This window comes from Misgurnus anguillicaudatus, chromosome 20 (assembly GCF_027580225.2).
Source record: "Misgurnus anguillicaudatus chromosome 20, ASM2758022v2, whole genome shotgun sequence".
Taxonomy (NCBI): domain Eukaryota; kingdom Metazoa; phylum Chordata; class Actinopteri; order Cypriniformes; family Cobitidae; genus Misgurnus; species Misgurnus anguillicaudatus.
In genome coordinates, this window is record NC_073356.2 from 15,240,547 (window position 1) to 15,268,450 (window position 27,904).

General features: G+C 39.1%; 1 protein-coding gene across 3 annotated transcripts in view; it reads right to left on the reverse strand.

Annotated features, from left to right (window-relative positions):
• Positions 1–412: 412 nt before the first annotated feature.
• Positions 413–27,904, reverse strand: part of smad10a (SMAD family member 10a) — a 32,676-nt gene continuing 5,184 nt past the window's right edge. For 2 of the 3 annotated variants that reach the window (XM_055218936.2, XM_055218937.2), the window contains exons 3-12: positions 11,977–12,151; positions 11,755–11,778; positions 11,146–11,364; positions 10,856–11,056; positions 10,448–10,543; positions 10,287–10,340; positions 10,003–10,213; positions 7,813–7,981; positions 7,441–7,579; positions 413–7,183 (exon numbers count right to left, since the gene is read on the reverse strand). In XM_055218936.2, coding sequence (XP_055074911.1) covers positions 6,972–7,183; positions 7,441–7,579; positions 7,813–7,981; positions 10,003–10,213; positions 10,287–10,340; positions 10,448–10,543; positions 10,856–11,056; positions 11,146–11,364; positions 11,755–11,778; positions 11,977–12,151 — 1,500 coding nt within the window. In that variant the 3' untranslated portion in view covers positions 413–6,971. The remainder of the gene's footprint in view (positions 7,184–7,440; positions 7,580–7,812; positions 7,982–10,002; positions 10,214–10,286; positions 10,341–10,447; positions 10,544–10,855; positions 11,057–11,145; positions 11,365–11,754; positions 11,779–11,976; positions 12,152–27,904) is intronic. The other variant, XM_055218938.2, reaches the window with a different exon arrangement.

The following is a 27,904-nucleotide window of genomic DNA, read 5'->3' on the forward strand; positions in this document are numbered from 1 at the left end:
GGCTAAATAAACTTTAAATCATGTAACATCACTGGAAAATGGTTTAAACCAAGCAAACGTTTTTAATCATGCCATATCTGTGATTCTAAACAAACTATATGTAATGAAATTGCTAATGACATTTAATTAGCAGTTTATGTCTTTTTATTATAAAAAAATTTCAGCTTAAATTACAACACATGTTGTTATACCACCAAGGTGTATGAGACTCACCTAAAATGACCTCAAGATTTGAAGATAACACTGATTCAACAGATGAATTTAGGCATACATTGCAAAGTGCCTTTGAAATCTGTATTAAAGCCAAAGCGTTTCATTGTAATTTCTACTGTCACTGTATGCGTCACATCTCCAATGAAATACAGCACAAAGGCACACATCAAAACAATGAGTATACCTGACATGTTTTAAAGCAACTAACGTTCATAAAAAGGCCTTAAAAATAAATTTACAGAAAGCCTCATTTTTTTCAACATGTCCTGAGCCTACGTGAACTATACCCTGCAGATGAAGATTTGCATCACTTGCATCGCGGGTGATGAGAGGGTCATAACCTGAAAACACTCTGTGAATGGAAGAGGACTTAAACATCCCTGCCATGCTTCATTGCTTAAAACCGCAGTTACAGATTTCAGACCAATAAAAGGTTTACATTATAGTCAAAATGAACGGGAAGGCCTTTTTTCTACAAATAAATGAGCACAACAGGAAAGGCACAAATACTTTAACTGTGATAACAAAAAATAAGGACAACCTAAATCCCTCTATTAAATAGTTGTGACTTACCACAGCTAATACTCACCACACTATAAGTAGTAAGGATGTACATGTAATTGAAGTCAACATGAAACAATAATTTCTACTTCAGTAATGTGAGAGATTTGTCCGAGTGAACCCATCAAGAATTGTGGAGGATGTCACTTCTAACACAGACCTCTGAGGAGAATTTAGACAATTTTTCAGCACAATGTGCTTCCTAAAGCTTTTGTTAGTTATTATTATTGCTGTAAGCTCAAGCTTACAAGGCCTTTGGGACATAAGTCAAGGAAATTTATTATAAAGACCAACACTCATTTGTTTGGAATAACATGCGCTAAACAATAGTGCACGATAAGACCAGAAATGTGTTTTAAGAAAATAAATAGGGTCCATTTTAATTTCATGTTGACTTCAAGAAACTATAGGTGCATTCACATCATGTCCGTATTACTGTAGTTAGGAATTATGACCTGTAAAAAGCCTTCAGAATAAAAATCTTAAATGTTATTCAAAATAACAAGCCACCTGAACGCTGCAATGTCAACACTTGAAATGGCAGCGACTTCATGAGTAAAATGTTGTTAAGTAGTTATGTAGTGAACTATTGCTTTAAATGGATCGTTCACCCCAAAAATAAAAGTCATTTTATATTTTTTTATAGTAACCAGGAAACCCTTCAAGCTTCAAAATGACTACTTTTAAAGGGACATTCTACTTTTTTGAAAATATGCTCATTTTCCAGCTCCCCCAGTTAAACATTTGAATCATTTTGGAATCCATTCAGCTGATCTCCGGGTCCGGCGCCAGCACCCCCAGCACAGCCCAGCACAATCCACCGAATCTGACCAGACCACCAGCATCGCGCAAAAAAACAACCAAAGAGTTTCAATATTTTTCCTTAAAACTTGACTCTTCTGTAGTTACATCGTGTACGAAGACCGACAGAAAACCAACAGCTGCCATTTTCTAGGCAGATATGGCCAGGAACCACACTCTCATTCTGGCGCAACAATCAAGGACCCCGCCGCCGCAACATGGCCGCAGCAATTACGCAATGCCCCGAAAATAGTCTCCTGCTATTGAAAGTAACCAAGGGGACTATTTTCGGGCAGTGCGCAATATCACTACGCCTCCTGCAGGCATGCCACAGCAGCAAAGTCCCTGACCACCACGCCAGAATGAGAGCACAGCTCCCAGCCATATATGCCCAGAAAATTGAAACCGTTGGTCTTAGTACACAATGCAACTACAGAAGAGGAAATATCCAAACTCTTTGGTTATGTTTCAGCGCAATGCCAATGGTCCAATCAGACTCAATGGATTATGCCAAGCCACGCCAAAAGTGCCAGCGCCAGACCCGGAGATCAGCTGAATGGATTCCAAAACTGAAAGATTCAAATGTTTAACTCTAGGGGAGATGGAAAATGAGCATAGTTTCAAAAAAAAGTGGAATGTCCCTTTAAAAGAGGTTGCAAACGTGCGAGATGCGCAGCGCTGCGTCACGTAGGAAAACTTGCAGGTATCGGACACCAGAGGTGCACATTTAATAGCGCAAGCTTAGTCAGACAGTCTACTTCCAAATGCAAAATATGCATTAGCATCCTACGGGTATGTTAATTGTTAATTATTTTAGACAAATATGATGTTATTTAATGTTAAACTATGTGAGTGGCGCTCTTTGGCACGGCAGGGATTTGAGTAGTGCCCACAGCGGACAGCCACCGTCAGGTGCCACCAGTGTGTGTACATTCATAGAAAATATATGTTCGTATTTGGATACATGGATATTTTGAATACACTTTAAGTTTCCTGAAGACATTTACTTTTTTCTTTCTTGTTGTGGATATCGCCGTTGTTGCAGTTGTCACACATTATTTAAAAGTGATCATCCGAAAACTGCCTAAACACCAGTTCACACACAGAGAATGTGCACTGAAATAGAGGCAATGTGTTTAAAAAAATCTGATATGACATAAGGGTGAGTAAATAATGACAAAATTAAAATTTTGGGGTAAACTATCCTTTTTAAACAAAATTAATGTGAATATTTCAGTGTGAGCAAAACATTACAGTTTGTCATCTCGTAATTACGGTAAATACGACATGATGTGAACGTAGCATATAATGGGCATCAATGTTTACTCTCAGACATTTCAGTTAAATATTTGCATTTGTTTTCGGATGTACATATTAAATGAACTAATTTGAAGAGTGTTTCGATAAATGCATACATGTGCAGTATAACATACACATTTGTAACCTGGGATGGCAGCAAAAAAATACTTAACACTTATAGTTTAGAAGTATTCTTCTACCCGTTTGCAAATGGGACTGCCTGACTATGAATTTTGGTCACAATCTACACACTGACAGGCAAATGTTGCTACAACAGTTTGAAAGAGTTGCATTCCAAGTTAACCTAAACGCATAATCTGAGTAACCGTCAAACAAACCATTGTTTGCATCAAGACATTCGGTCTTCTTCAAGCCACGCCTCCTTTTGGTTTCGGTTAAAGTATGAGGTGAACATGAGGTCCAGAAAACAGCAGACTCCAATAGCATTTTGGCATAAAGAAAAATCCACTGGGTTCGTGTTAGATTATCATGAGGTATTCTGGCTTTGGTGAGTTACACCGCATGGCAAATGATTTTGGTTACAGACACCAAACTGCGTCATCACAAATACTAATACCATTTTAAAGCTGAACAATTCAGGCTTTTTCTTCTTTTTTGGTATGAAAATAAAGGAGCTGGAAGGCTACTGTATGACTAACAAGAAGCTTGGAGAGTAAGCCACGTTTACAGCAGGCAGCGATAGCCGAGTTGAGGTCCACATCTAGAGAAGCACATCACAAGCACAAGAGATGAGGAATTTGTTTAAACACTCTGACAGTTTTTATCCGTGTAACCAGCTTTAGGAGAAATCTGGTTCAGCTCCGTCCCTCAGAGGCAGGGTTTGATCCCGAACGTTGAACGTTTACATTAACGGTCCTCTCAAACGTTTCCTGAAGTGGTCGGCGCCGTCATATTGGCGCACATTTGCTCTGAGGCATTTGGTGCTACCAGACCCGTGGATTTTAAGTACATTTCTGACTTGGTGTAGGATGAACAGTCTCTTCCTCACCTGAACATAAGTCATCTTTGACGTGTGTGTGTGTGTGATACCAGAGTGTAAAATAGCTTAACAGAAGGGTTCTGGAAGTAAAAATCCAATTGATTGTTTTCTTAAAGATTATTTTTAGTGAACATAAAAGGCCTGAGGTTGTTTCACGCTTGTAGAAGCAACAAAGTTTTCATAATTTGCAATATCGTAAAAATGCATGGTATTTTAAACAAACCTGTAGCGTGCCGTGTAACTTACATTGGTTCTGATTTTATTATTTGCAATGCTTCATTGGACCAGTAGTTCATTGCCTCATAACAGATGCTAAGGATACAATCTTTGTCTTTTTTACCGATAACCAAATCGTTTAAGGACAAATACTTCCAGATCCCAAGCGCAGAAAAAGTGAGCAGTCATTGTTGCGCTTTATCACGTGATCAGATACTGACCCCATTCATGTATTTCTCACAGGACAGATTGTAAGCGTTTTCTATCAGTATTGCGAAACTATTAGGCTCTAATATTTTCATCATAACTACTTGATGTGCAAAGCTAGAAAGGCATATGAACAATAAAGCTATTTCCCTGAACATAATTTTTAATCAACCCTGTGTAAACTTGCATTCATTATTAGACCTGTAGCGCTAACGTATATACATTTAATCTGAGATGGTGAATCTCACAAAACGTCAAGAACATGTGCAGGTTGTATTTTTTGACCCCATAATTAAAAGAAAAAAGTATATTATCTTCATAATGAAAATTACGTTTATTACATGACATTTTATTCCCATTGCTAATGTTTAAAAATATTGTGATGTGTTATGTATAATTTAAAGTATTTGTACATTATGATAATGCTGAATTTATACAGATTTACTGTATTACAGTAGTCTATTCTTTCTAATACACTAAAATAAATTGTAAAACGGTCATAAAGTGTTGCAAAACAAACAAAGGTAATGTCTGAATACGTTACAGTAGTTTAGATGTACTTCCCTTAAATATTATATGTAACGTTACTTTAGATTTTAGGGTGATATATGACCTGGATTGCGTTTCCCGAACAATGACGTAATTCTCTGCTGAACCACCATAGTACGATGCATAGTTGGGAGAAACTAACTAGCTATTCACGACTGTTTCCCGAAAACATAGTAACTTTGTCGCATATCCATCGTTTGAACCATATTGGTTCAACAATACAGTTGATGATGTCACGCAGGAGGTGGAGTACTAATTAATATTTTCAGATTGATTTAAAGGGCACATATTATGCCTATTTTTACAAGATGTAATATGAGTCTCAGGTGTGCCTAAAATGTGTCTGTGAAGTTTCAGCCCCAAATACCCCACAGATCATTTGTTATAGCATGCCCAAAATAGGGCTGTCACAATGATTAAATAGACGATTATTTAAAATTTCAGATCACCGCAATGATTGCACATCTCTCTAAAAAACACAAGGGGGAGCTGCAGCGCCTGTATAAACGAGACAGTATCAGAATACTTTTAAATGTGTGTTATGTGTATTGATATTTACTGCCAGGTAAACCTTGCAAAAGATTTTATTTAAATAATCAAAACAATGTGTGAAAATTAAAAAAAATGTATGAGAATTAAATGTCAAAGCAACAAAACAGACAATTAATAGTAATAATCGCCAAAGCCCTTAAACAGGCTATTAATTGACACAATTTATTAGGCAATTAACCGTCAGCCAAAGTTCATAATCGTGACAGCCCTAGCCCAAAATACCTATTTGGGTGGCAGTAACTGTACCTTTAAATGCAAATGAGCAACAGCTCCTCACTCCCTCACAAACAGACAGTGAACGCATTTGGTTAAAAATAGATCTGATTTCTGTGAATAAAGTCTGAGACAATAGTTTCTTTAATCGCATTAGCGCTACAACATGCTAACAAACATTTAGGGGCGGTTCACATTTAGCTTCTTTTGCACGCGCAATACGTTGTTTCGAATGTAGACGTGCGGCAAGCGCCCTCAAATAGAAAGTGACATGCTCTTTTTCCAGATGTGTCGGTTTCGCAGCTAGTCGACTACTTTAACTTTTCAAAATGCTGTGTCCGAAAACGCATTGGAAAGTGGCGCAATCACGTTTTCAACGAGACTTTAGACGTAAAATGTGAACCTACCCATAGAAAAGCTTTTGGGTAAAATTAACCAGTCAGTCAGTGGCCGTGGGTGGAGCTTTATCAGTGTGACATCACATAAACAAGAGAATCAATACAGCATGTCTATTGAGACTGCTTTGGTTTAATGGTTTGGTTTTTGGTTTAAAAGATAAGAAAGCAAGGAGTGGGTTTTTAAAAAAAAATGTTAAAAATGTTTTTTTAGTTGCAGGGTTGTTGTGTTCACACACATTTATGTCCTTGTAAAAGTGGATTTTGCATAATATGTGCCATTTAATGTCAGATTATTGCTGTAAATAATGTACATTGCATCTGAAGATGTTTTTGTTATCGTGTTTTAGTTCTCTGTTGTTTTATTTCAAGATATTCATTAATATTATTAACATTCCTCTCATGTCACTCCTACCAAGGACTCCCTCCAGTAGTCTGCACACATGTGCACTTTTCAAAGCAGTGATTTAATTCTGTTTACTAACTAAAAGAGGTCAAATTTGTATATATTTAGAATGATAGATATAAAATGCACTCCATTTTGCTTGCTTATTTTGCTCAAACGCGTGATCAGTGTAAGTCTACATGTCATACTATCAAGGAACTATGCTTCTAACCACAGCTGGAGAGTTCGCGATGCAGTATGCGAATGGAACGATGGTTTCGGGAAACACCATCTATGCCATGAACTATGCTTTAGCTTGCGACCATAGTTGGCTAACAAAGCTATTCGGAGACGCTATTTTGGACATTTATGAGATTCACCAAAAACAAAAAGTATAATTTATCTAACTATATAACAATTAGTGAATTGAATTAGTGAATTTCTGTCCGACTGAATGACTGATAAAAGTGCAGACCGATTCTTCCAAGTGAGCACACTGGTTTGCACGCTTACTGTAAGTGAGTACAGTATCTGTGTTATGAGTGTATGCTGAGGTGTGTATTGTTTCCTCTCACTGGCTTCAGTTAGCTGGTCCAGGGTCTGCTAGCGGCATAGTGTGCAGCACCTCATCCAGCAATTGCAGTGCACGGTGCAGATGGACCTCCACCCAACAGGGGGTGTGCTTGATACTCTGCCGTGGGTAATCTGGTCCCCAGCCTTTCACGAAACTCAGACGGAGGATACACAGCCTCCTTAGATCATCCACACCGATACCTGCTGCTGCCGAGAGACCTGGGAAATAAACAGTCAGAGATTTACAAAACTTTGCAAAACATATGACATCATAACACAACATGAACACAACATATGCCCCATTTTTATGCATTTGCTGAATAAATGTTTTTTTTTTACTATTTAACCAAAAAAAGTTACAGTTGCAGCTTTAAAATAAATACAGGTAGATAGCAGTATTTTTTTGTTGGTTAGTTTACGGACTGTAAAATGCAATGCAACCGATAAGTTGTTAATGTTTAAAAGGAGACACTCACTGACTGCAGGGGCAATTCCACCAACGCTTCCCGGTCCTGGAATATTCCCTGCAACCGCTGCAGCCTGTGCTGCTGCAGCTGCCTGCGCAGTGGCCGCCTGCTGTTGCATCTGCCTGTGGCACTGCCTGAGGTCAAACACCTGCAGAAACAAAACGACACATTCACTTTTTCCATCTGATGCAATAGGCCTCAATACCCTAACAATGGAGAAGTTGCTCAAACGCACTCAAAAAAAAAAAAAAACTCTGGCTCTGGGTGAAGCAAATCTAATGTGACAGTCGGGAAACTAAAATACACACACAGTTTCAACATGCACAATATTATTTACTGCCCATTAAGATGCAGGCTGGAGGCGGAGCTTGTGTCTCTAACCTTGATGTACGCCCCTGGATAAATTTTGTGCACTGCATCTCCAGGCGCTCTGCCCGCCTCTCTGTCCAGGTAGTAGCTCTGCACAAAGACAGCGTGATCACTCATGCAACGCATCCACACGTCGCCCTCTCCACGGCACTCCAGCTGCACGCCTTTGCCTATATGCAACCTGCAGACGGGGAGAAAGAAAACATGACGGATCAGAGCTGTTGTAGACCTTATGGTAATGCAGCCTTTTCAGTATATTTCATTCAATCGTCTTTGACTCATCAGGTTCTGATGGGATTTAATCACTTATATAAGGCCGTTATAACACTGTGCATCAGAATAACACAATCTGTTTGTTTATTATTGTTTAAAATGGTGTCAAGAAACATTCTGGCATGCGGTTTATTTATTGTTGTGATGTGTGCTAAAGCAAATACAAAACCTGTGAAAATCATTTACATCTAAGGATGTAAAGGATTCTCACACAAACACGCACGCAGGCACGCACGCACGCACACACACACACACACACGTAAATGTTTCTTAAATACATGTAAATGTGTGTGTTTGTGGTTACATATACAAAAATAATTACACAGTGCACACTATGCAATTAATCGCAATTAATCTTTTGACAGCCCTAATCTTTTCACAATTTGTATCCCCATATTTTCTCAGAAAAGACAAAATACTAAAACTTTAAAGGAAAACACCACTGTTTCTCAATATTTTAGTGTGTTCTTACCTCAACTTAGACGAATTAATACATACCTACATTTTTCAATGCGTGCACTTTTAATCTTTGTACAGCGCATTGTGAATGTGTTAGCATTTAGCCTAGCCCCATTCATTCCTTAGGATCCAAACAGGGATGAATTTAAAAGCCGGCAAACACTTTCATGTTTTCCCTATTTAAAGACTGTTACATGAGTAGTTACACGAGTAAGTATGGTGGCACAAAATAAAATGTGGCGATTTTTTAAGCTGATAAAAAATATGAGCTATATTGTCTGGCGGAAGAGCACTTAGTTTGCACTACGTCGACCTCAGCGTGCAGTGACATCATCACTCCTTGTGTAACTACTCATGTAACAGCCTTTAAATAGGGAAAACATGGAAGTGTCCGGTGGCCCCTAAACTCGTCCCTGTTTGGATCCCAAGGAATAAATGGGGCTAGGCAAAATGCTAACACATTCACCACGCGTCGGACGCGCTGTACAAAGACCAAGTGCACGCACTGAAAAAGATAGGCACGTATCAATTAATCCAAGTTGAGGCAAGAACACAGTAAAATACCGAAAAACTGGTGTTTTCCTTTAAAAATTATGAGGGCCTGTCAACACAAAGAATTAAAAATAATCATGTTATTTATGTGCACCAATATACAACAACATACAATAACAAACAACTTATATACTGCATGTTTGATCCAAATTTGATCCAAAATATTTTATAGCTATAAAATGTAGTACAGATTAATTGAAAATGACGGTTTGCAGAAATTAACCAAGCTTCACAGCTCTATTGTTGCATTTTATATTTATTCAAGAAAGCTATTAAAAGGGCCATGGCATGAAAATCTGACTTTTTCCATGTTTAAGTGCTATGATTGGGTCCCCAGTGCTTCTATCAACCTAGAAAATGTGAAAAAGATCAACCCAGTAACTTAGTTTTGGTAAACCATTCTTTACAAGCACATGAAAAAATAGGTCGTTGAAATTTGGCTCTCCTTATGATGTCATAAGGAGCTCTTATTATAATAATACCACCCCTTAATCTGCACTATCCAACCACAGTGCAGAGAAAAGCACAATTGGGTTTTAATTGCAACAAACCACCATCATTGTGATCAGTGTTTGAATTTCATCAGCTCATTTGCATTTTAAAGGACACACCCAAAACGGCACATTTTTGCACACACCTACAAAGTGGTAATTTTAACATGCTATAATAAATTATTTATATGGTATTTTGAGCTAAAACTTCACATATGTGCTCTGTGGACAACTATTCTACCTCACAAGCTTTAGGAATGAGAAAAACACACATAAAGCACATTAAAATAATACAAAAAATTGCTGAAAAATATATTACCACAATATTGTAAATATTACAATATATTGCATAGCTCTAACAACTATACATAGATGGACAGAAAATAATACTAATCCCCTGCTTGCTAAAACAGCCTGGCACACATACCTGGCTCGCTCACTGGCGTCGGTGCGGTGCACATTACTAAGCTGACCCAGGCAAAAGCGGTCACCTCCTGAGGGGTCCACATACCCATCAATCGTCACCACCGGACAGCTGGACAAAACTTTAAACATCTCGCCCACTTGAACATCCATCTCAAAGTATGAGATTGAACACCAGAATTCAGGACCTACAGATGCGTCACAGGTATACGAAACTATAAGATACACATAAATAAAAGTTTAAATACGCAGTGTGTTTATGTAAGTGAAGTTATTTAACGTAGAAACCTGGATGGTTGGAGACTGGAGGGGGGAAAGATGCTGAGCTGTGATGCTGAGACCCTGAAAAGTCCAATTAAAATGATATTATTTAAATAATTAAATAGGTATTGTATTAAATTAATGTATATTTGACTGCAATATTGTGACTGTGTTTATAGCAAACATACAGAAGTGGGGGTGATGAAGAGGCGGCTGATGGCCACGCCCATTTTGCTGGGGTCCTACAGGCGTGTAGGAGGCTGTACTGCTGCCTGTCCAGGTTGCTGCAACAATTAAGAGATATTTTGTATAACATGTTTTCAGTGGCAAATCTGCTATGAAAGTGAAATGAGGTACAACGTGACCAAACCTCAACCATTGAAAATTTATTTCATGTTTAATGTACAAGTATGTGAAGCCAATGAGATTTCATTGAGGGTGGATTTACCCAGTGCAATGCTAGCGAAGAAGGAACCAAATGAACAACAAAATGTGTTGCAGCTTGTTTGAACAAAAACATCAGAATAACACGGAAAGCATTTATCGCCTGTCGAGTCACGCTTGGTTAGATTAGGACATGACTACGTAACACTCACTGTGAAATGAACCCTGCGCGTGTTTGGAGCTGTTGTAGCCATTCTGGTTGGGCGGTGGCTGGGGTGGGACGGGGGTCTGCGAAGGTCCGTGGGTAGGGGTTGAGGGAGGAGGCGTTGGGGTCATGACCTGACCCTGAGGAGACGCGATCTGTAGCAGGCCTTCACCATGACCACCCTGCATTGGCATCATAGAGCCTGAAGCTGAAAAGCATAAAAGTTAAGCAATCAGCTGGGATGCCCAAAGCTGAACATCTTAACACCCCACAATCCCATGCGGCCAGACGTCTTACCAGTGGGTGAGAGGGGCATATTAGAGTAAAGGGCGACTGGCGGAGGGGCGCGTGTGGGCTCTGGAGGCATTTGGAGAGGGGGCAGTGGCTGGCCGTAGTGGTCTGGAGGGGGGAGCTTCATCGCCCCCTGGTGGTCCTGCTGAGGAGGCAGACCTGGAGGAACGTCCATCTGAATGCAGTCATGGCTGTACTCTTCTTTTATCAGTCTGCCGGAGGGACCTAGAGAAATGATAAATCATGAATTTGATTCAGCGAATCACACAGCAAGTTACAAGAATTTTATGACTGACAATATGTAAGGATTAATTGACGACAGGCCATTGAATTATTCGAAAATAATGCACACCCAAGGTGTTAATGCGGCAAGAGGCGAAGCGGGTGTGCATAATTTTCAAATAATTCAAAGGAGTCAATTATTCTGCTTATACCATGGTTACCAGTAACATTGCTCTGGTGATTATTTTTAGGACATTTGACATGTCAAGTGTGCATTTATTCAAAAGTAATGCATGCATACCCGTGAAACATTTCTCAACCAATCAGAATATAGCTATGTATATAAAGTATTGTGTACTTTCATGCTAAGATATTGCTGCATACAGAACTCACCTGTGTTTTGAAGACTAAGGCCAACTGCAGGTGTGTCAATAATGTAAAAAGGTCAGAAAGAAAAACATGTTATGAATTTGCAAAATCTATGCATATATAAAAATGTATTATGGTTCAACAAGACAAGCCACACTGGACAACACTGCAAGAGTGCACATGATTTAAAATCAACTGCACATTTAATATCACTTTGTTCATTCAATAAAAGGGCAGCAGACTCACCGATCCCGGGTGACACCACTCTTTCATAATGGTAGGGGTTGACACAGACATTATCATATTTGAGGTCAAATGCGTACTGGCAGAATTTCACATGTTTTAGCTCATTCTTGTGCAGGTCTGGCCAGCGCCACAACCGTGCGTAGATTACATGAGGAAAACCTTTTCGGCCCGCAACCTACAAAAAGATGAGAACAGAACAGAGAGGGGAAGGTAAGTTAAAATAACAGAATTAATTGATTAAAAAAAATCTATCAAGTATTGTATTTTGGAGAAGAAACCAACATTGGATACTACAGTTGGCATTATTACAGCAACATAAATATATCCAAAAAAATCACTTATGTATTGTCTATTGTCTGATCTGCTCAGTAAGTCACATCTATCTTTAAAGGAAAACACCACCGTTTTTCAATATTTTACTATGTACTTACCTCAACTTAGACAAATTAATACATACTTATCTTTTTCAATGCGTGCACTTAATATTTGTACAGCACGTCATGAATGTGTTAGCATTTAGCATAATCCCATTCATTCCTTAGGATCCAAACAGGGATGAATTTAGAAGCCACCAAACACTTCCATGTTTTCCCTATTTAAAGACTGTTACATGAGTAGTTACACGAGTAAGTATGATGGCACAAAATAAAACATGGCAAATTTTTAAGCAGATAAAAAATAAGAACTATATTGTATGGCAGAAGAGACTTAGTTTGCAGCACTTTGACCTCGGGCGCAGTAATATTGACAGAAGTTGAGCGAGAGGGGGAGTAGTCAGGAGTGATGATGTTACTGGACGCCGAGGCCGAAGTGAACTAAGTGCTCTTCCGCCATACAATACAGTTCTCATTTTTTATCCGCTTAAAAAAAAATCGCCACGTGTTATTTTGTGCCACCATACTTACTTGTGTAACTACTCATGTAACAGTCTTTAAATAGGAAAAACATGGAAGTGTTTGGTGGCTTCTAAATTTGTCCCTGTTTGGAGCCATAGGATTGAATGGGGCTGGCCTAGGTGCTGGCACATTCACGACGCGCTGTACAAAGATTATGTGGAGCCATTGAATAAATATGGGTATGTATTAATTAGTCTAAGTTGAGATAAGAGCATAGTAAAATATTGAAAAACAGTGGTGTTTTCCTTCAACAAGACACAATTTTAAGACATCATACACCTAAAAAACAAACCTACGTGACAAGTTACATGCCATATTTTAATAGATTTAGGAGTTTGTCCAAGCATATGCTTTTGTATGCACCTCTTATTAATAATCAATTATTAAAGCCCCCAACCTAAAAAAAAAAAATCACTTTTAAAGGTCCTGTTCTTCCTGATCCCATTTTTCAAACTTTAGTTAGTGCGTAATGTTGCTGTTTGAGCATAAATAATACCTGCAAAATTATAAAGCTTAAAATTCAATGCCAAGCAATATACTGTGAGGAAAATAAGTATTTTAACACCCTGCTACTTTGCAAGTTCTCCCACTTAGAAATCATATAGGGGTCTGAAATTGTCATCGTAGGTGCATGTCCACTGTGAGATACATAATCTAAAAAAAATCCAGAAATCACAATATATGATTTTTTAACTGTTTATTTGTATATGATACAGCTGCAAATAAGTATTTGAACACCTGAGAAAGTCAATGTTAATATTTGGTACAGTAGCCTTTGTCCACCTTCACTCCATTTATTATCCTAAATTAGATGCACCTGTTTGAGCTTGTTAGCTGCATAAAGACACCTGTCCACCCCATACAATCAGTAAGAATCCAACTACTAACATGGCTAAGACCAAAAGAGCTGTCCAAAAACACCCCTGCTGAAAAAAACAGCATACCAGCAAGACCAGCATATGTTGTGTTTTGGTGCTGGTTTGCTAGTAAACACCAGCTAAACCAGCACCAAACCAGCATCAGCACCAGCATTAGCACCAGCTAAACCAGCAACAAATCAGCATTAGCACCAGCTAAACCAGCATTAGCACCAGCACCCCATGCTGGTCATACCAGCATATGTTGTGTTTTGGTGCTGGTATGCTGTGACCACCAGCTAAACCAGCATAGACCAGCATAATTCCCATGCTGGTCCATGCTGGTTTGATGCTGTTTTTTTCAGCAGGGACTAGAGACAAAATTTTACACCTCCACAAGACTGGAAAGGGCCACGGGGAAATTGCCAAGCAGCTTGGTGAAAAAAGGTCCACTGTTGGAGCAATAATTAAAAAATGGAAAAGCTAAACATGACTGTCAATCTCCCTCGGACTGGGGCTCCATGCAAGATCTCACCTCGTGGGGTCTCAATGATCCTAAGAAAGGTGAGAAATCAGCCCAAAACTACACCGGAGGAGATGGTCAATTACCTGAAAAGAGCTGGGACCACCGTTTCCAAGGTTACTGTTGGTAATACACTAAGGCGTCATGGTTTAAAATTATGAATGGCACGAAAGATTCCCCTGCTTAAACCAGCACATGTCCAGGCCGTCTTAAGTTTGCCAATGACCATTTGGATGATCCAGAGGAGTCATTGGAGGAAGTCATGTGGTCAGATGAGACCAAAATATAACTTTTTGGTCAAAATTCCACTAAACGTGTTTGGAGGAAGAAGAATGATGAATACCATCCCAAGAACACCATCCCTACTGTGAAGCATGGGGGTGGTAGCATCATGCTCTGGGGGTGTTTTTCTGCACATGGGACAGGGCGACTGCACTGTATTAAGGAGAGGATGACTGGGGCCATGTATTGCGAGATTTTGGGGAACATCCTCCTCCCCTTAGTTAGAGCATTGGAGATGGGTCATCCAACATGACAATGACCCGAAGCACACAGCCAGGATAACCAAGGAGTGGCTCTATATCAATGTTCAGGCGTGGCCTAGCCAGTCTCCAGACCTAAACCCAATAGACAATCTTTGGAGGTAGCTCAAACTCTGTGTTTCTCAGCGACAGGCCAGAAACCTGACTGATCTAGAGAAGATCTGTGTGGAGAAGTTGGCCAAAATTCCTCCTGCAGTGTGTGCAAACCTGGTGAAAAACTAAAGGAAACCTTTGACCTCTGTAATTGCAAACAAATGCTACTGTACCAAATATTAACATTGACCTTCTCAGGTGTTCAAATACTTATTTGCAGCTGTATCATACAAATAAATAGTAAAAAAATCATACATTGTGATTTCTGGATTTTTTTAGATTATGTCTCTCAGTGGACATGCACTTACGATAACAACTTCAGACCCCTCCATGATTTCTAAGTGGGAGAACTTGCAAAATAACCGGGTGTTCAAATACTTATTTTCCTCACTGTATTTTCTTTAACATAATTCCCCTTTCAAAGCCTACAGCGAACGGCTTGTTTGGATTACAGCCCTCTACTTCCCGGTTGAATGACGGCAAAGCAAGGGTTTTTGACTAAGCTCCGCCCACAGGAATATGCCAGCCGCCCGCTAAGCTAAGCAGGTGTTGAATCAAAACACACTAAACAAGCTACACAATCAGAACTCGTAACGTATTTTTGAAGGTGGGACTTCTTAGAGCAAGGAAGACATCAGCCTGTTAGGACAGCGAAAACAGCGCTATAGAGATAAGTAAATAGTGTAAAAAAAACACTGCATTTTTTACACACAAAACATCTAAACATGTTATATTGCGCACCATAAACAAAATCAGAGGTTCAAAAACACAGGAAATATGGGACCTTTAAATGTGTTTCTATCAGAAAATCAGTGTGCAGAAACATCCTGTTATTATACAAATCCATCTATTCTTCTTTGTGTAATCTCCTTTATACCGCAACAACACACAAAACAGGCTGGTGGGGATCCCCTAGCAATGTGATGTCACATTGATTACGCACCAACCATAACCGCTCACAGACTGCGCCTTATGAATGCAAAGTTCAACCTTCTACCAGAGACACATGTTTTGATGTAGTCCAAAGCACATGAGTAAACGCTCATCCCCATACTTTGCATACGGGGAGGGGAACAGAAGCTTTCTTTGCATTTAAAGAGACACACACAATAACAAATGGCCATATTTAACATCATTTAATGAAAGATCTGTGGTGTATTTTGAGGTGAAACTTGGACTGGACAGAAAGATGGGAAACGAAGAACGGGCACAAGAACTGACACAAGCCTCAATGCAGTTCAATGCAATTCAGTAAAATCTGCTAAAAATATGTCACAAAATAGTTTGAACATAAGTGGCTATGTATCAGGAATGCAGTAGTATGAGTGAACATAAGGTCATGTGTTGACTTTTGAGTCCATATCACAGCTGCTTGTGCTTGTGTAGTGCAACAGGGAGGACATGTGTGTGATATGATAATCCTTCATAGATTAACACAACGCTAGAGTTCAGTGAAGGGATGAATCCAGCTGTCTTTGCCATTTAAGCAGCCAGACTAACCCAAACACAGAAATGTTGCGGTAGTGTGGTGGTTAAAGATCTGGACTGGTCACTTACTCTTTGTTTCTTACTAAGCACATACAGTAAGATATAATGAAAATCTCTTTCCTTAAGACAGACGAATTTAAGAAAAACAACAGATATTAAAAAAAGGGATTTTAATTTGACAAAAAAAGAACATAAAACTTTTTTTTAACAATGGTTCTGGCTAAGATTAACTATTAGCAATAAGCCATGACAGGTCACATATTAGAGTTAATATGCTATTAGGACAGACATAAACCTGCATATTACTTTACAAAACAAATAAGATAAAGCATGCTGATATTCAATGAATACAATCTTGCCATGTTTACCTGAATTAAAATGTGTGTAAAGGCATATGCATAAAATAAAACAAAAAACTGACCTCAAAATTTCTTATTCAATCACTCTCTATCTTCGGCCTTATTTTTCAATACTTCCTTTAGTGGTGATTGCTAAGACATCCCATAATATTCCAGAAATTCCATGACCCGTGGGAACCCTGTAATTTAATTGCATGCAACCAAATTGAGCAAATTCAATAAAAAAAGTGCATGAATGACAGTAAATCATAATTTCTGCATTCACCGCATTGCTCTCAGGTTTTCTTTCTTTCAGCCTTTTCCTTCACAGCTCTTACAATCTCTGATAAGGTCAAAACTGTGACAAATAGCTCTCTCCCATCATAGGCACACTTAGAGTTAAAGTAACCTTTAAAACACGAATGCCATTTCAAAAGATAGGCAGCAACACTACACTGCCTCCTAAAATAGCTCATTACAGCCAAATTCTAAGGTAGCACAGCATGTATCCTTCACATGCTGAAGGCAATCCCAAAATGCACTGTGACAAGCTCTTGTGCACACTTTCCCTGCATCTAACCGTAGTCATATACTTCCCTACTATATAGTATGCAAAATCTAGCATGATCTCACAAAAATGAAAAATACTCTTTTAAGAGGTCGATAATTCGTATTCATTCATTCATACGATACAATAAAGCCCACCCATGTAATGAAAGCAGATCATACTAAAAACTACAAATGAGATCGTACAAGGTCATATAAATTAGCGTCTTGGTAAAATAGTTAAAAAAAAATGTTGTTGGAAAATCAGTGTTTAAATTCATCTACAGGAGAAACAGTTGCTTAAAATGTGACCTTAGACCACAAAACCAGTTATAAGTGGCACATTATTTGTAGCAATAGCCAACAATACACTATATATGGTCAATATTATAGATTTTTTTATGCCAGATGGCATTAGGATATTAAATAAAGATCATGTTCAAGATATTTTGTAAATTTCCTACCGTAAATAATATTTATCATTAGTAATATGTGCTGCTAAGGACTTTATTTGTACTTAAAGGAATAGTCCATTTTCTTGGAGGAGAAATCCAGATGGTTTGCTCACCACCATGTCATCCAGGGTGTTGATGTCTTTCTTTGTTCAGTCGAGAAGAAATTGTGTTTTTTGGGGAAAACATTGCAGGATTTTTCTCATTTTAATGGACTTTAATAGAGCCCAACATTTAATACTTAACTCAACACTTTTTTTTTCAACAGAGTTTCAAAGGACTATAAACAATCCCAAACGAGGCATAAGGGTCTTATCTAGCAAAACGATTGTCATTTTTGACAAGAAAAATAAAAAATATACCCTTTTAAAGCACAACTTCTCGTCATGTAGATCCGGTCGTGATGCGCCAGCTGACCCCACAGAGTGTTTACAGTGTGTTGAAAGAGGACCATTTCTACATTGTTGTATGTCAAATGATACTAATTAATGTCTTTGTGTCAGTTTATTGTTTAAAATGGTCCGCAAATGTCCTTTTTATATATGTAACACGTGACCTCCCTACGTCACTACGCATTTACGTTAGGTCACGCTGGACCGGACCTAGACGTAAAGTTGTGGTTTAAAAGTACATATTTTTTGTTTTTCCTGTCAAAAATGACACTCGTTTTGCTAGATAAGACCCTTATGCCTCGTTTGGGATTGTTTGTAGTCCTTTGAAACTCCATTGAAAAAAACTGTTAAGTGTTGAGTCAAGTATCAAATGCTGGGCTCCACCAAAGTCCATTAAAACTAGAAAAATCCTGCAATGTTTTCCTCAAAAAACATCATTTCTTCTCGACTGAACAAAGCAAGACATCAACACCTTGGACGACATGGTGGCGAGCAAATCATCTGGATTTTTCTTTTAAGAAAATGGACTAATCCTTTAAAAGGCGATTTTCTCAATATTTTGATTTTTTTCTGCACCCTCAGATTGCAGATTTTATAGTTATATTTCACCCAAATATTGCCCTATTCTAACAAACCACACATTTTAGATGTATAAATCTTAATTTAAAAAAATTTACCCTCATGATGGTTTTGTGATAAGTTTAGTCTTTAACAACTTGTTATTTTGCATTGAGTCATCCTCGTGCACATTTCAACCACTAATCCAGTACTGCCTAGCTATCGTCTTTCTGTGGGAACAATTTGCATGTCAATGTGGCCATAGTTTGTATTTGCAAATGTTTATTATAGGGACAAAAACTTATTGCTTGGGCCAGATTGCTGTCTGGATGCTTTCTGTGTGCCCATCACTGCATGATTTCTGCTCCTTTTTGCGCTGACTTTAGATAAGCCATCACTACAAATGATACATTACTGAGTATGTCACTTCAGAGTCCAGGCTGGTGGTGTGAATGCCATCGGGGAAATGGTACTGGGACGTATTTAGTTCTCTGAAAATCACCCAGTTCTGGTAATTAGTAAGCGATGCGAAAGGCCCTTTATTCATGACACAGCACTATCCTCAGAACTGTGTAACTCCGTTACCGAGCACTTTCTTTCTTTAAAATCATATTAAGATTTTATTTCACCAGACCATTTTGTGTGACTATTTATAGGCACATACAAACTAACATATTCTTCTTAAATTTTGGTTCATTAATTGGTGAGTGACACTGAAACATCTAGTGGAAGTGTAACTCCGTTACCGCGTGATCTTCCCCATAGTGAGTTAAAGTTAAATGATTGAGCCCAGTCTCATGAAGTGCATATAAATAACACGCAGTGTGAAAAGTCGTGCAATAGATACGCCAAATTCCAATTTTGCATGCATATGATACGCCAGTCCTTCACATTCACTTAATACGGAGCATGTTTTTGTGTCGTTTTATGTATTGTTTTTTTTTTAAGTTTTTTTACCATTGCCGCTTGGTTTGGGATTAAAACAACTTTTTGTTACATGAAATGACATCCAAATGCCAATTCTAACCCCAACTCCAAGCGGCCATGGTTTAAGAATTGACAAAAACATGGAGAAACCATGTAGAGACTCGTAAAAAAAAGAAAAACATTAAGAGACCAATACATAAAACGACATGAAAAGATGCGTTGTATTAGGCAGGGACGTCATGCACCAATTTTTTTTAAGGGGGCACAGTGTGCACAGCTCACAGAAATATGTGCATACACAGACATCAAACGAAATATATTATAGAGCTTTCAGTCTTTTCCATGGCACTTACATTTCTAACAATCTGAGCACCTTCATGCAAAAACCCTTAAAATAAAAGTGTTGAACTTTTATATCAAATACTATTCAATCGGAATAATGACATATTGGCCATCATATTTACATCTGAAACGGCATGTTTTGTTTATTTACGTTTTTTTAATGACTTCTTTAATTGTGTCTTTAATGCATTTTCCATAACAACTGCATTATCCTATGAAATTAATGTAATTTAAAATCCATAAAGTATATAAACAATGAGAATTACATAAGCTACAGCCACGCGATTGATTTTAATGTTCAATAATGATTTTAAAAAATATGTTTAGATAAAATTATTAGAGGATAAAATTTGACCTCATATGTGAGCATGTGTGATTCCGCGCCCCGTGAACTCTGGCGAACTTTGGCATTTATACCAAGATAAATCTAGAAATCTCTACTAATATAACGTTAAGACGTTCACATTTTAAACCCAACATTTTCTACACAGAGGAGGTTAACTGCACATTACCATACTGGGGTTTGGAAATGTTGTGAGCGTTTCTTACACTTTTTAATTCCTCAGATAGCAAAATACAGCACCAACAGCAAGCTCGCGAGCGCGCTCAGACGCTGATGACATCTGCGGCTGCGCTGGCTGTAGCGCCTGCCGCCAGAATGATCAAAACACTATCAAAACGGCAAAAATATCTGAAAAGTGACAAGGATGCAGCACATAATTTATAATATTGTGCACATTAAACAGATTAAAAGAAAGTAACAGATTAATAGACGCTTCTTTGATTTTGAGGTTACATGCAAAATCCATTTGGTTCAAAAAACTGAGGGGGTACGTTTGAATGGGCATGACGCCTCTGGTATTAGGTGAACGGGAAGGACTGGCGTATGTATTGGGCGACTTTTCACATTGCGTGCTATTTATACGCACTTCCATGAGACTGGGTTGAATTTCCTGCTGAAAAAAAACAATAGAACCATTACAGAAAATTTGAATGGTTTCCTTTAAAATACCAATAGGAACCATTAGCTTTTACCATTAAAACCACTACACTGTAGTGTGTTTTGGGCCATATTCCATTAGAACCAATACATAGAACCAATACATACCATTAGAGACAAACAAAAACCAATACACTGTAGTGTGTTTTGGGCCATATTCCATAAGAACCATTAAAATTCCCAATAAATCCAATAAAACCATTAGAATTTTCTGTAATGGTTTTATTGTTTTTTTCAGCAGGGTTATCAGACTTAAAGGTGCAGTGTGTAATTTTTAGAAGGATCTCTTGACAGAAATGCAAAATAATATACAAAACTATATTATCTGGGGTGTATAAAGACCTTTTTATAATGAACAGTTATGTTTTCATTACCTTAGAATAAGACGTTTTTATCTACATACACAAGAGGGTCCCCTTATGTGGAAGTTACCATTTTGTGCCGCCATGTTTCTACAGACGCCCTTAACGGACAAACTTTTTTATTAAGTTGTCTCCGATGATAACATGTTTTTCCGGTGGCGGCTACCGTAGCTTCTCTATGCGTTTCAAAAGCGAGGGGTGAGCAGTGGACGGAGCCGTTGGTTGCAATTCCCAAACTCACCACTAGATGCTACTAAAATTTACACACTGCACCTTTAAATTGAGTGAAATATCGTTCCTCAACTTGGTCCATCTTGGTCCAAAGTGAAAATCGTATGATGAAATTACTTGTTTAACAACACCTGTACTAGTCTGTTCTATGTCCTTACTAGTTGTTAAAATTAAAATTGTGACATGACAAGGAAGACATGCCGGATGTAGTATATCTGAAATGTATGTACTTCAACCATGCATACTACATAGAATGCACTGATTTAATGTTTAAGAAGTAGGAACTTTTTCTAATGCAATACAGACATTGCAGGGTTTGGGACGCAGAGTTTGTATTATTGAGTTGCTGCCACTGTAAAGTGTTTTAAATTATTTTCCCATTTAAGTAGGATACTGCAAATGATGCAGATTATGTGGACAGTAGACCGCTTACTAGATTTTTGAACAGAGCCCCTTAGTCGACAAAGTTCAGTTCTATTCGCCAACATCCCTTGTTTCTTATATTTGTGTGAACTGAATAATATCACTACATCTTGTGTGTAAAGAATACAATGTACTATCAACAGCCAGTCCTTCTACACACAGCGAGGAAAAAATAGACGTCCTTAAGTAAACCCGCCCCCTTTCCTGTGTTTTAGACAAAACAACCTTCACAGCCCCTTCACCCCTCCTCTCTAAATCTGCTCATAAGAAAGGGTGGAGAAACTGCACACCCTCCTTCTCCGTGTAAAACCACCACTTTTACTTTGAGGCTATTGAGGTTTACAGTTAAAAGCTTTCTGATGAATGGCCCTCTTTGTAGCTGCCGTCAATCATCTAGTATCCATGGATACCGATGCTGAGGACAGGAAGTTATTAGAATTGGCTGAAACTTCAATAGCATCGCATTTTGCCACATGAAAGCCGTGTGTGAAGTGGATGTGATTAGCAGGCCTTTAAGAAATTACAAAGTTTGCCTTAAGGGTGATTTATAGATTTGCGTCGGACCTACGCCGTAGCCCCTATGCTGTAGGCTACGCATCAAGTTTTAATTTATACCTCTGCGTCGTTGTTCGAGTCAATGTGCAATTACACATGCAGATCTCTAGTAGGCCACGGCATGTTACAGTATTAAAGCAAAAGCCAAAGAAGAAGCAGCTTGAGTGTACGTTGTTGGAGAAGGACCACCAATAATGGAGGTAAATAGAAACATGCAGACGATTTTTACATTTTTTTGCCCCAAATCCTACACAATACACTGATGGCTCAGTCAAAGGTTAGGTCAATATATTTTATTAGGTTTAATACAACAAGTTCTGCAGCCTCAGATTTCAAGCAGGCCTGCGGATGAGTGATCATAAAGCCAATACAAGCAATTAAATAAAGCAACTTTCACAGAACCTGAGAAAATTAAAAGAGAAAATACTTTTTTAACGTTTCATCAACAGAATACACAGAAAATGTGTATTATTTACTGGCAAAGCTGTCAGACAGAAAGGGGAAACAGAAGTACCACTTCCGTTTTTTATTAGCCAAAATGTCACGGTTATCATCAGCCAGTGCCAATCATCTCAAATTGGTCATTCATCGGACGACAAGTCAACCTATCACAGAAATTTTTTCATCATACAGTCGAAGCTGCATAGATGCTGATGCATGCTCGCAGAACAAACTTATGAAACCATTTAAACGCCTCGGCCATTGTTTTATGTCTATTGAACCTGATGAATCACAATCCTACAAAATAAAATCCTACAATCCTACAGGCCTATTCACATCCACAATGATAACTTTAAAGATGATTGTAACAATACATTAGTGTCAACATCAAGGGATGATAACATTATGTGCACTGTTTAAATTCAGAATTTTGATTGCATGTCAATTTTCTTTTTATTCATCAGTTGGGTAAAATTACTCTGAAAGTGATTCCATTGATATTGTCATGGTCCTGCCTTGTCATAGTTTTGTTCCTTGTGGCAGGATCATGACAGCCCATGTGTTTTATGTTAAGGCACTTGGCTTTGTTTATCTGGCCATGTGCCTTGCCTGTCTTGTCTATAACCCCGCCCCCTTGTCTCCTTGTTAATCACCTAATTATAGTTTGATTCATGTCACCTGTTCCCTCTTGATTTGCTCCCCTATTTAGTGTCCTTGTGTTTGCTGTCCTGTGCTGGTTCGTTTTGTCTCATGTATGCCATGTTTCCTGTCTTGTGAGTTATTGTGCTCCCTCGTGGGCCTTTATGTTATTGTTAATAAAGTTTTGTGTTAAATGTCTGCATCTGGGTTCTCCGCCTCGTGATTCCTGACAGAACGAACTAGCCAGCATTGAACCCAACAGACGGTGAGCCTTGTGAGTTTCCTGGACGGTGAACCGTGAGGGCGTGATCCCGGTTGGTGATCCATGAGTGTGTGTGTCCCTGGACGGTGAGCCGCAAATTGTGTGATCCCGGATGGGGATCCATGAGTGTGTGTGTCCCTGGACGGTGAGCCGCAAATTGTGTGATCCCGGATGGGGATCCATGAGGGTGTGTGTCCCTGGACGGTGAGCCGCAAATTGTGTGATCCCGGTTGGTGATCCATGAGTGTGTGTGTCCCTGGACGGTGAGCCGCAAATTGTGTGATCCCGGATGGGGATCCATGAGGGTGTGATCCCAACGGTGAGCCGTGATGGCGTGATCCCGGACAAGGAGCTGCAAGGATGTGTATCCCGGTCGGTGGGCCTCAAGTGTGTGTCCCAGGATGGTGAGCCGCGAAGTGCGTGATCCCGGATGGGGAACCGCGAGGGTGTGTTCCCGGACGGGGAGCCAAGAGTGTTTCTGGGTGGTTAGCCATGGGGGCTTCCTTGAACAGTCCGTCCCAGTCCGACTTCGCCTCGGACAACTTTGTCTCAACCAGTGGTGCTGTTCTGAGCCACGGTTGGCTTTGGTGGCTGGGTTTCACATGAACCCATTCCAAGTCCCCCTGTCATACCTGCCTGGACTCCGGCTCTACTTTTATTGTATCCCCTGATCAAGGACTAATTCCCTAACTTGCCCACCCATCCTGAACATTCTTGTACATTCATGTTTGTTGTTTATATTGTTCCCTGACCTATTGTTCTCTATTTATTCTTGCCCTGATTTGTTAAATGTATTGTGTCCTTGATCTCTCATTTTGTCTTGTTAGTTGTGTGTGCCCTTTTGGGACGCCAGGTGGCGTCCCTTGAGGGAGGGCTAGTGTCATGGTCCTGCCTTGTCATAGTTTTGTTCCTTGTGGCAGGATCATGACAGCCCATGTGTTTTATGTTAAGGCACTTGGCTTTGTTTATCTGGCCATGTGCCTTGCCTGTCTTGTCTATAACCCCGCCCCCTTGTCTCCTTGTTAATCACCTAATTATAGTTTGATTCATGTCACCTGTTCCCTCTTGATTTGCTCCCCTATTTAGTGTCCTTGTGTTTGCTGTCCTGTGCTAGTTCGTTTTGTCTCATGTATGCCATGTTTCCTGTCTTGTGAGTTATTGTGCTCCCTCGTGGGCCTTTATGTTATTGTTAATAAAGTTTTGTGTTAAACGTCTGCATCTGGGTTCTCCGCCTCGTGATTCCTGACAGATATACTGTAGCTCAACTGTATCATTATTGTTATAGATGAGGTGTGGACTCCTATATTCTTTTAAATTTTTAAATAGAAAATGTAAACTTTACTTTAAAGGCAGGATAGGCAGGAATTATCTAAAAAACTTTTTTACAAATTTGTTTAAACTGTCCAATACATAAGTAAAATGTAAGTACTCTGAAAAAGAGAGTATAAAACTTGAGTGTCTGTAGACCTCTCACAACTGTTTTAAACACAGCTAATTATTTCCATTCGGGACGAAACAAATGATTGGATTGCGCGACTATCTCTCTCGCGCGATTATGGCACCCTGTTGCTACGGGATCTGCCCACACATGCGCACACCCGATTGATTTGAACGTGCACGAGGCACTCTAGGAAGAGCAAAAGTACGGCAGAGAAAGAGCATTCAGAACTCACAGTACCTGCATATGCAGACAGCAAAGGCAAACAAGGCAAAAAAAGGAATAAACGAAAAAATCAAACGAGAGTAAATATCGCGTGGTTTTTCCTCGAGTCGACGATGCTGTAGCGGTATTGTCGGCGGTGTGCAGTCCTCCTCACAGTCAACAATGCTTTCATCACGGAAACTCTTCCATGCAAAACACCGTAACGTTGTATGTTATGAATCTTCCACGAAATTCACCTTCGTCACAGTGTAACTGATGGTAATAAAAAAATTCAATGCAATCTGTTTTTAACTTTGTCTTATAAATATAACTAGCTCGTTTGTTACCGAATCAAACAAAATATATTTTAAACTTTGCCAGTATCGATATGCTAGCTTAATAGTGAGTACTAAAAGCCATCCTATCTGTTTATATTCCTAGTGATAAAGTTAGGTGTATTATTACATGTGATTGTGACATGATGTTACTACATGTCATGCACCGCGCTCCTTCCTCTCCGCTCGTCTCAGGTAAATGCTTCTCCCAGCAGAGCCGGTCATGTGTTTTGGGGGCGTGGCTTTAGAAGAAACCCAGAGTGGAGTGAATGGAAAAATGAGCTGTGTTTAAAACAGTTGTGAGAGGTCTACAGACACTCGATTTTTATACTCTCTTTTTCAGACTACTTACATTTTACTTGTTTATTGGTGTATAAAGACAGTTTAAACAAATTTGTAAAAAAGTTTTTTTTAGATAATTCCTGCCTATCCTGCCTTTAATGGGGGCATATCATGAAAATCTGACTTTTCCATGTTTAAGTGCTATAATTGGTTCCCCAGTGCTTCTATCAACTTAAACTCTATTCGGACGGGATTAGTTTTACAAGTGTAGATGGCGTAATGTAATTTTATCACAGGACGTCTGTAATATTGATGGTCAATACGGACGGGATTAAAAATCTCAGTAAAACATTCAGAAGTGGAAGGGGTAATTCGATTGCGCAGCGCATCACCTCTCTCGTCGTCACGTGCACATTACCTTGCTTCCTGATATCACATGTGCCAACATCATGACACAGATGAGGAAAACTCAAAACACTCTGTTTAATTTCAGTTTGAGAAGAACGTCAGTTTCAGAAACAGGTCCATGCCTCTGAGAAGTGAATTTGACTTTTTTTTAAGTTTGTGTCATATTATTCAGGAACTGACTTGCCACTAGGTGTTTCTCAATGTCAAGGAAGGATCCTCGGAAGCCGGGATTTCGAGGATGTTACATCATCGACATCCGTCGAAGGACTGTTTCAATGTCGAGGATCCTTGGAATTTCAACCAAGGACTATGTCCTTCGTTCAAGTTACACCCCATATACAGGAAAGGATGCATATGTGTAGCCTTCACGCTCTAATGCTCTGAAATCACCCACAATCCTTTGGTGCAGCGCCGAAAGCACACCTTTTCACTGACGTAATGACGCAATGACGTACACTTGCTAGCCTGTTCCATTTACGCGTTCTCCGAATGCTAAAAAGAAGCCTCGTCTAGTCTCTAAAGGAAGTGACCAGGCCAAGGAAGTATCCTTGACATTGAGAAACAGCTACTGACTTGTTTTTCCGCCTAGAACACAAGTAAATGCTTCTTTAAGTGCTTTTATATTTAAAAGAAACCCACAAATTAAAAGCAAATGACGAAATTTACACGTATATTTACAGCTGGTCTATTCACACTGGATTAGTATTGCCTGAGGTAATTTCTCCGGACCTTTTTATAGAAGGTAAAACTCGCCGTAATCTTTATTGACATTGTCCGTAATGATTACTGAAATGAAGCATTCGGAGAGGACTAAAATCACTGAGAAGCTCTGATAAAAATTGCTTTACCCCACCTCCCTATGTAAAACTAGTCCTAGTACTCTAGAAAATGTGAAAAAGATCAACCCAGTAACTTCGTTTTGGTAAACCATTCTCTGCAAGCATGTGAAAATAGGTCATTGAATTTTGTCTCCCCTTGTGATGTCAAAAGGGGATCTTATTATAACAATACCACCCCTTAATCTGCACTATCCAACCACGGCACTGCCATTTAGTGGAGAGAGAAAGAGAGATAGGAAATAATTGACAGCAAAATTGAGTTTCAATTTCAACAAACCACCATCATGGCAACCAGTGTTTATTTTATCAGCTCATTTGCATGTCTCCTTTAAAGGCGTGGTCCACAATCTCTGAAAGCCAATGTTGACATTTGAAATCACCTAAACAAACAAACCCCAACCCAATAGAATCTGAACCTTCTTTTGATAGACCCGCCCCACGCATACGCAACCCAGGCAATGATGTTGGTTAGTAGACACGCTCCTTACTGCTAATTGGCTACAAGTGTGTTTTGGTACTCGGCCTGACTCCCTTTTCCAGAGCGTTTCTCAAAAA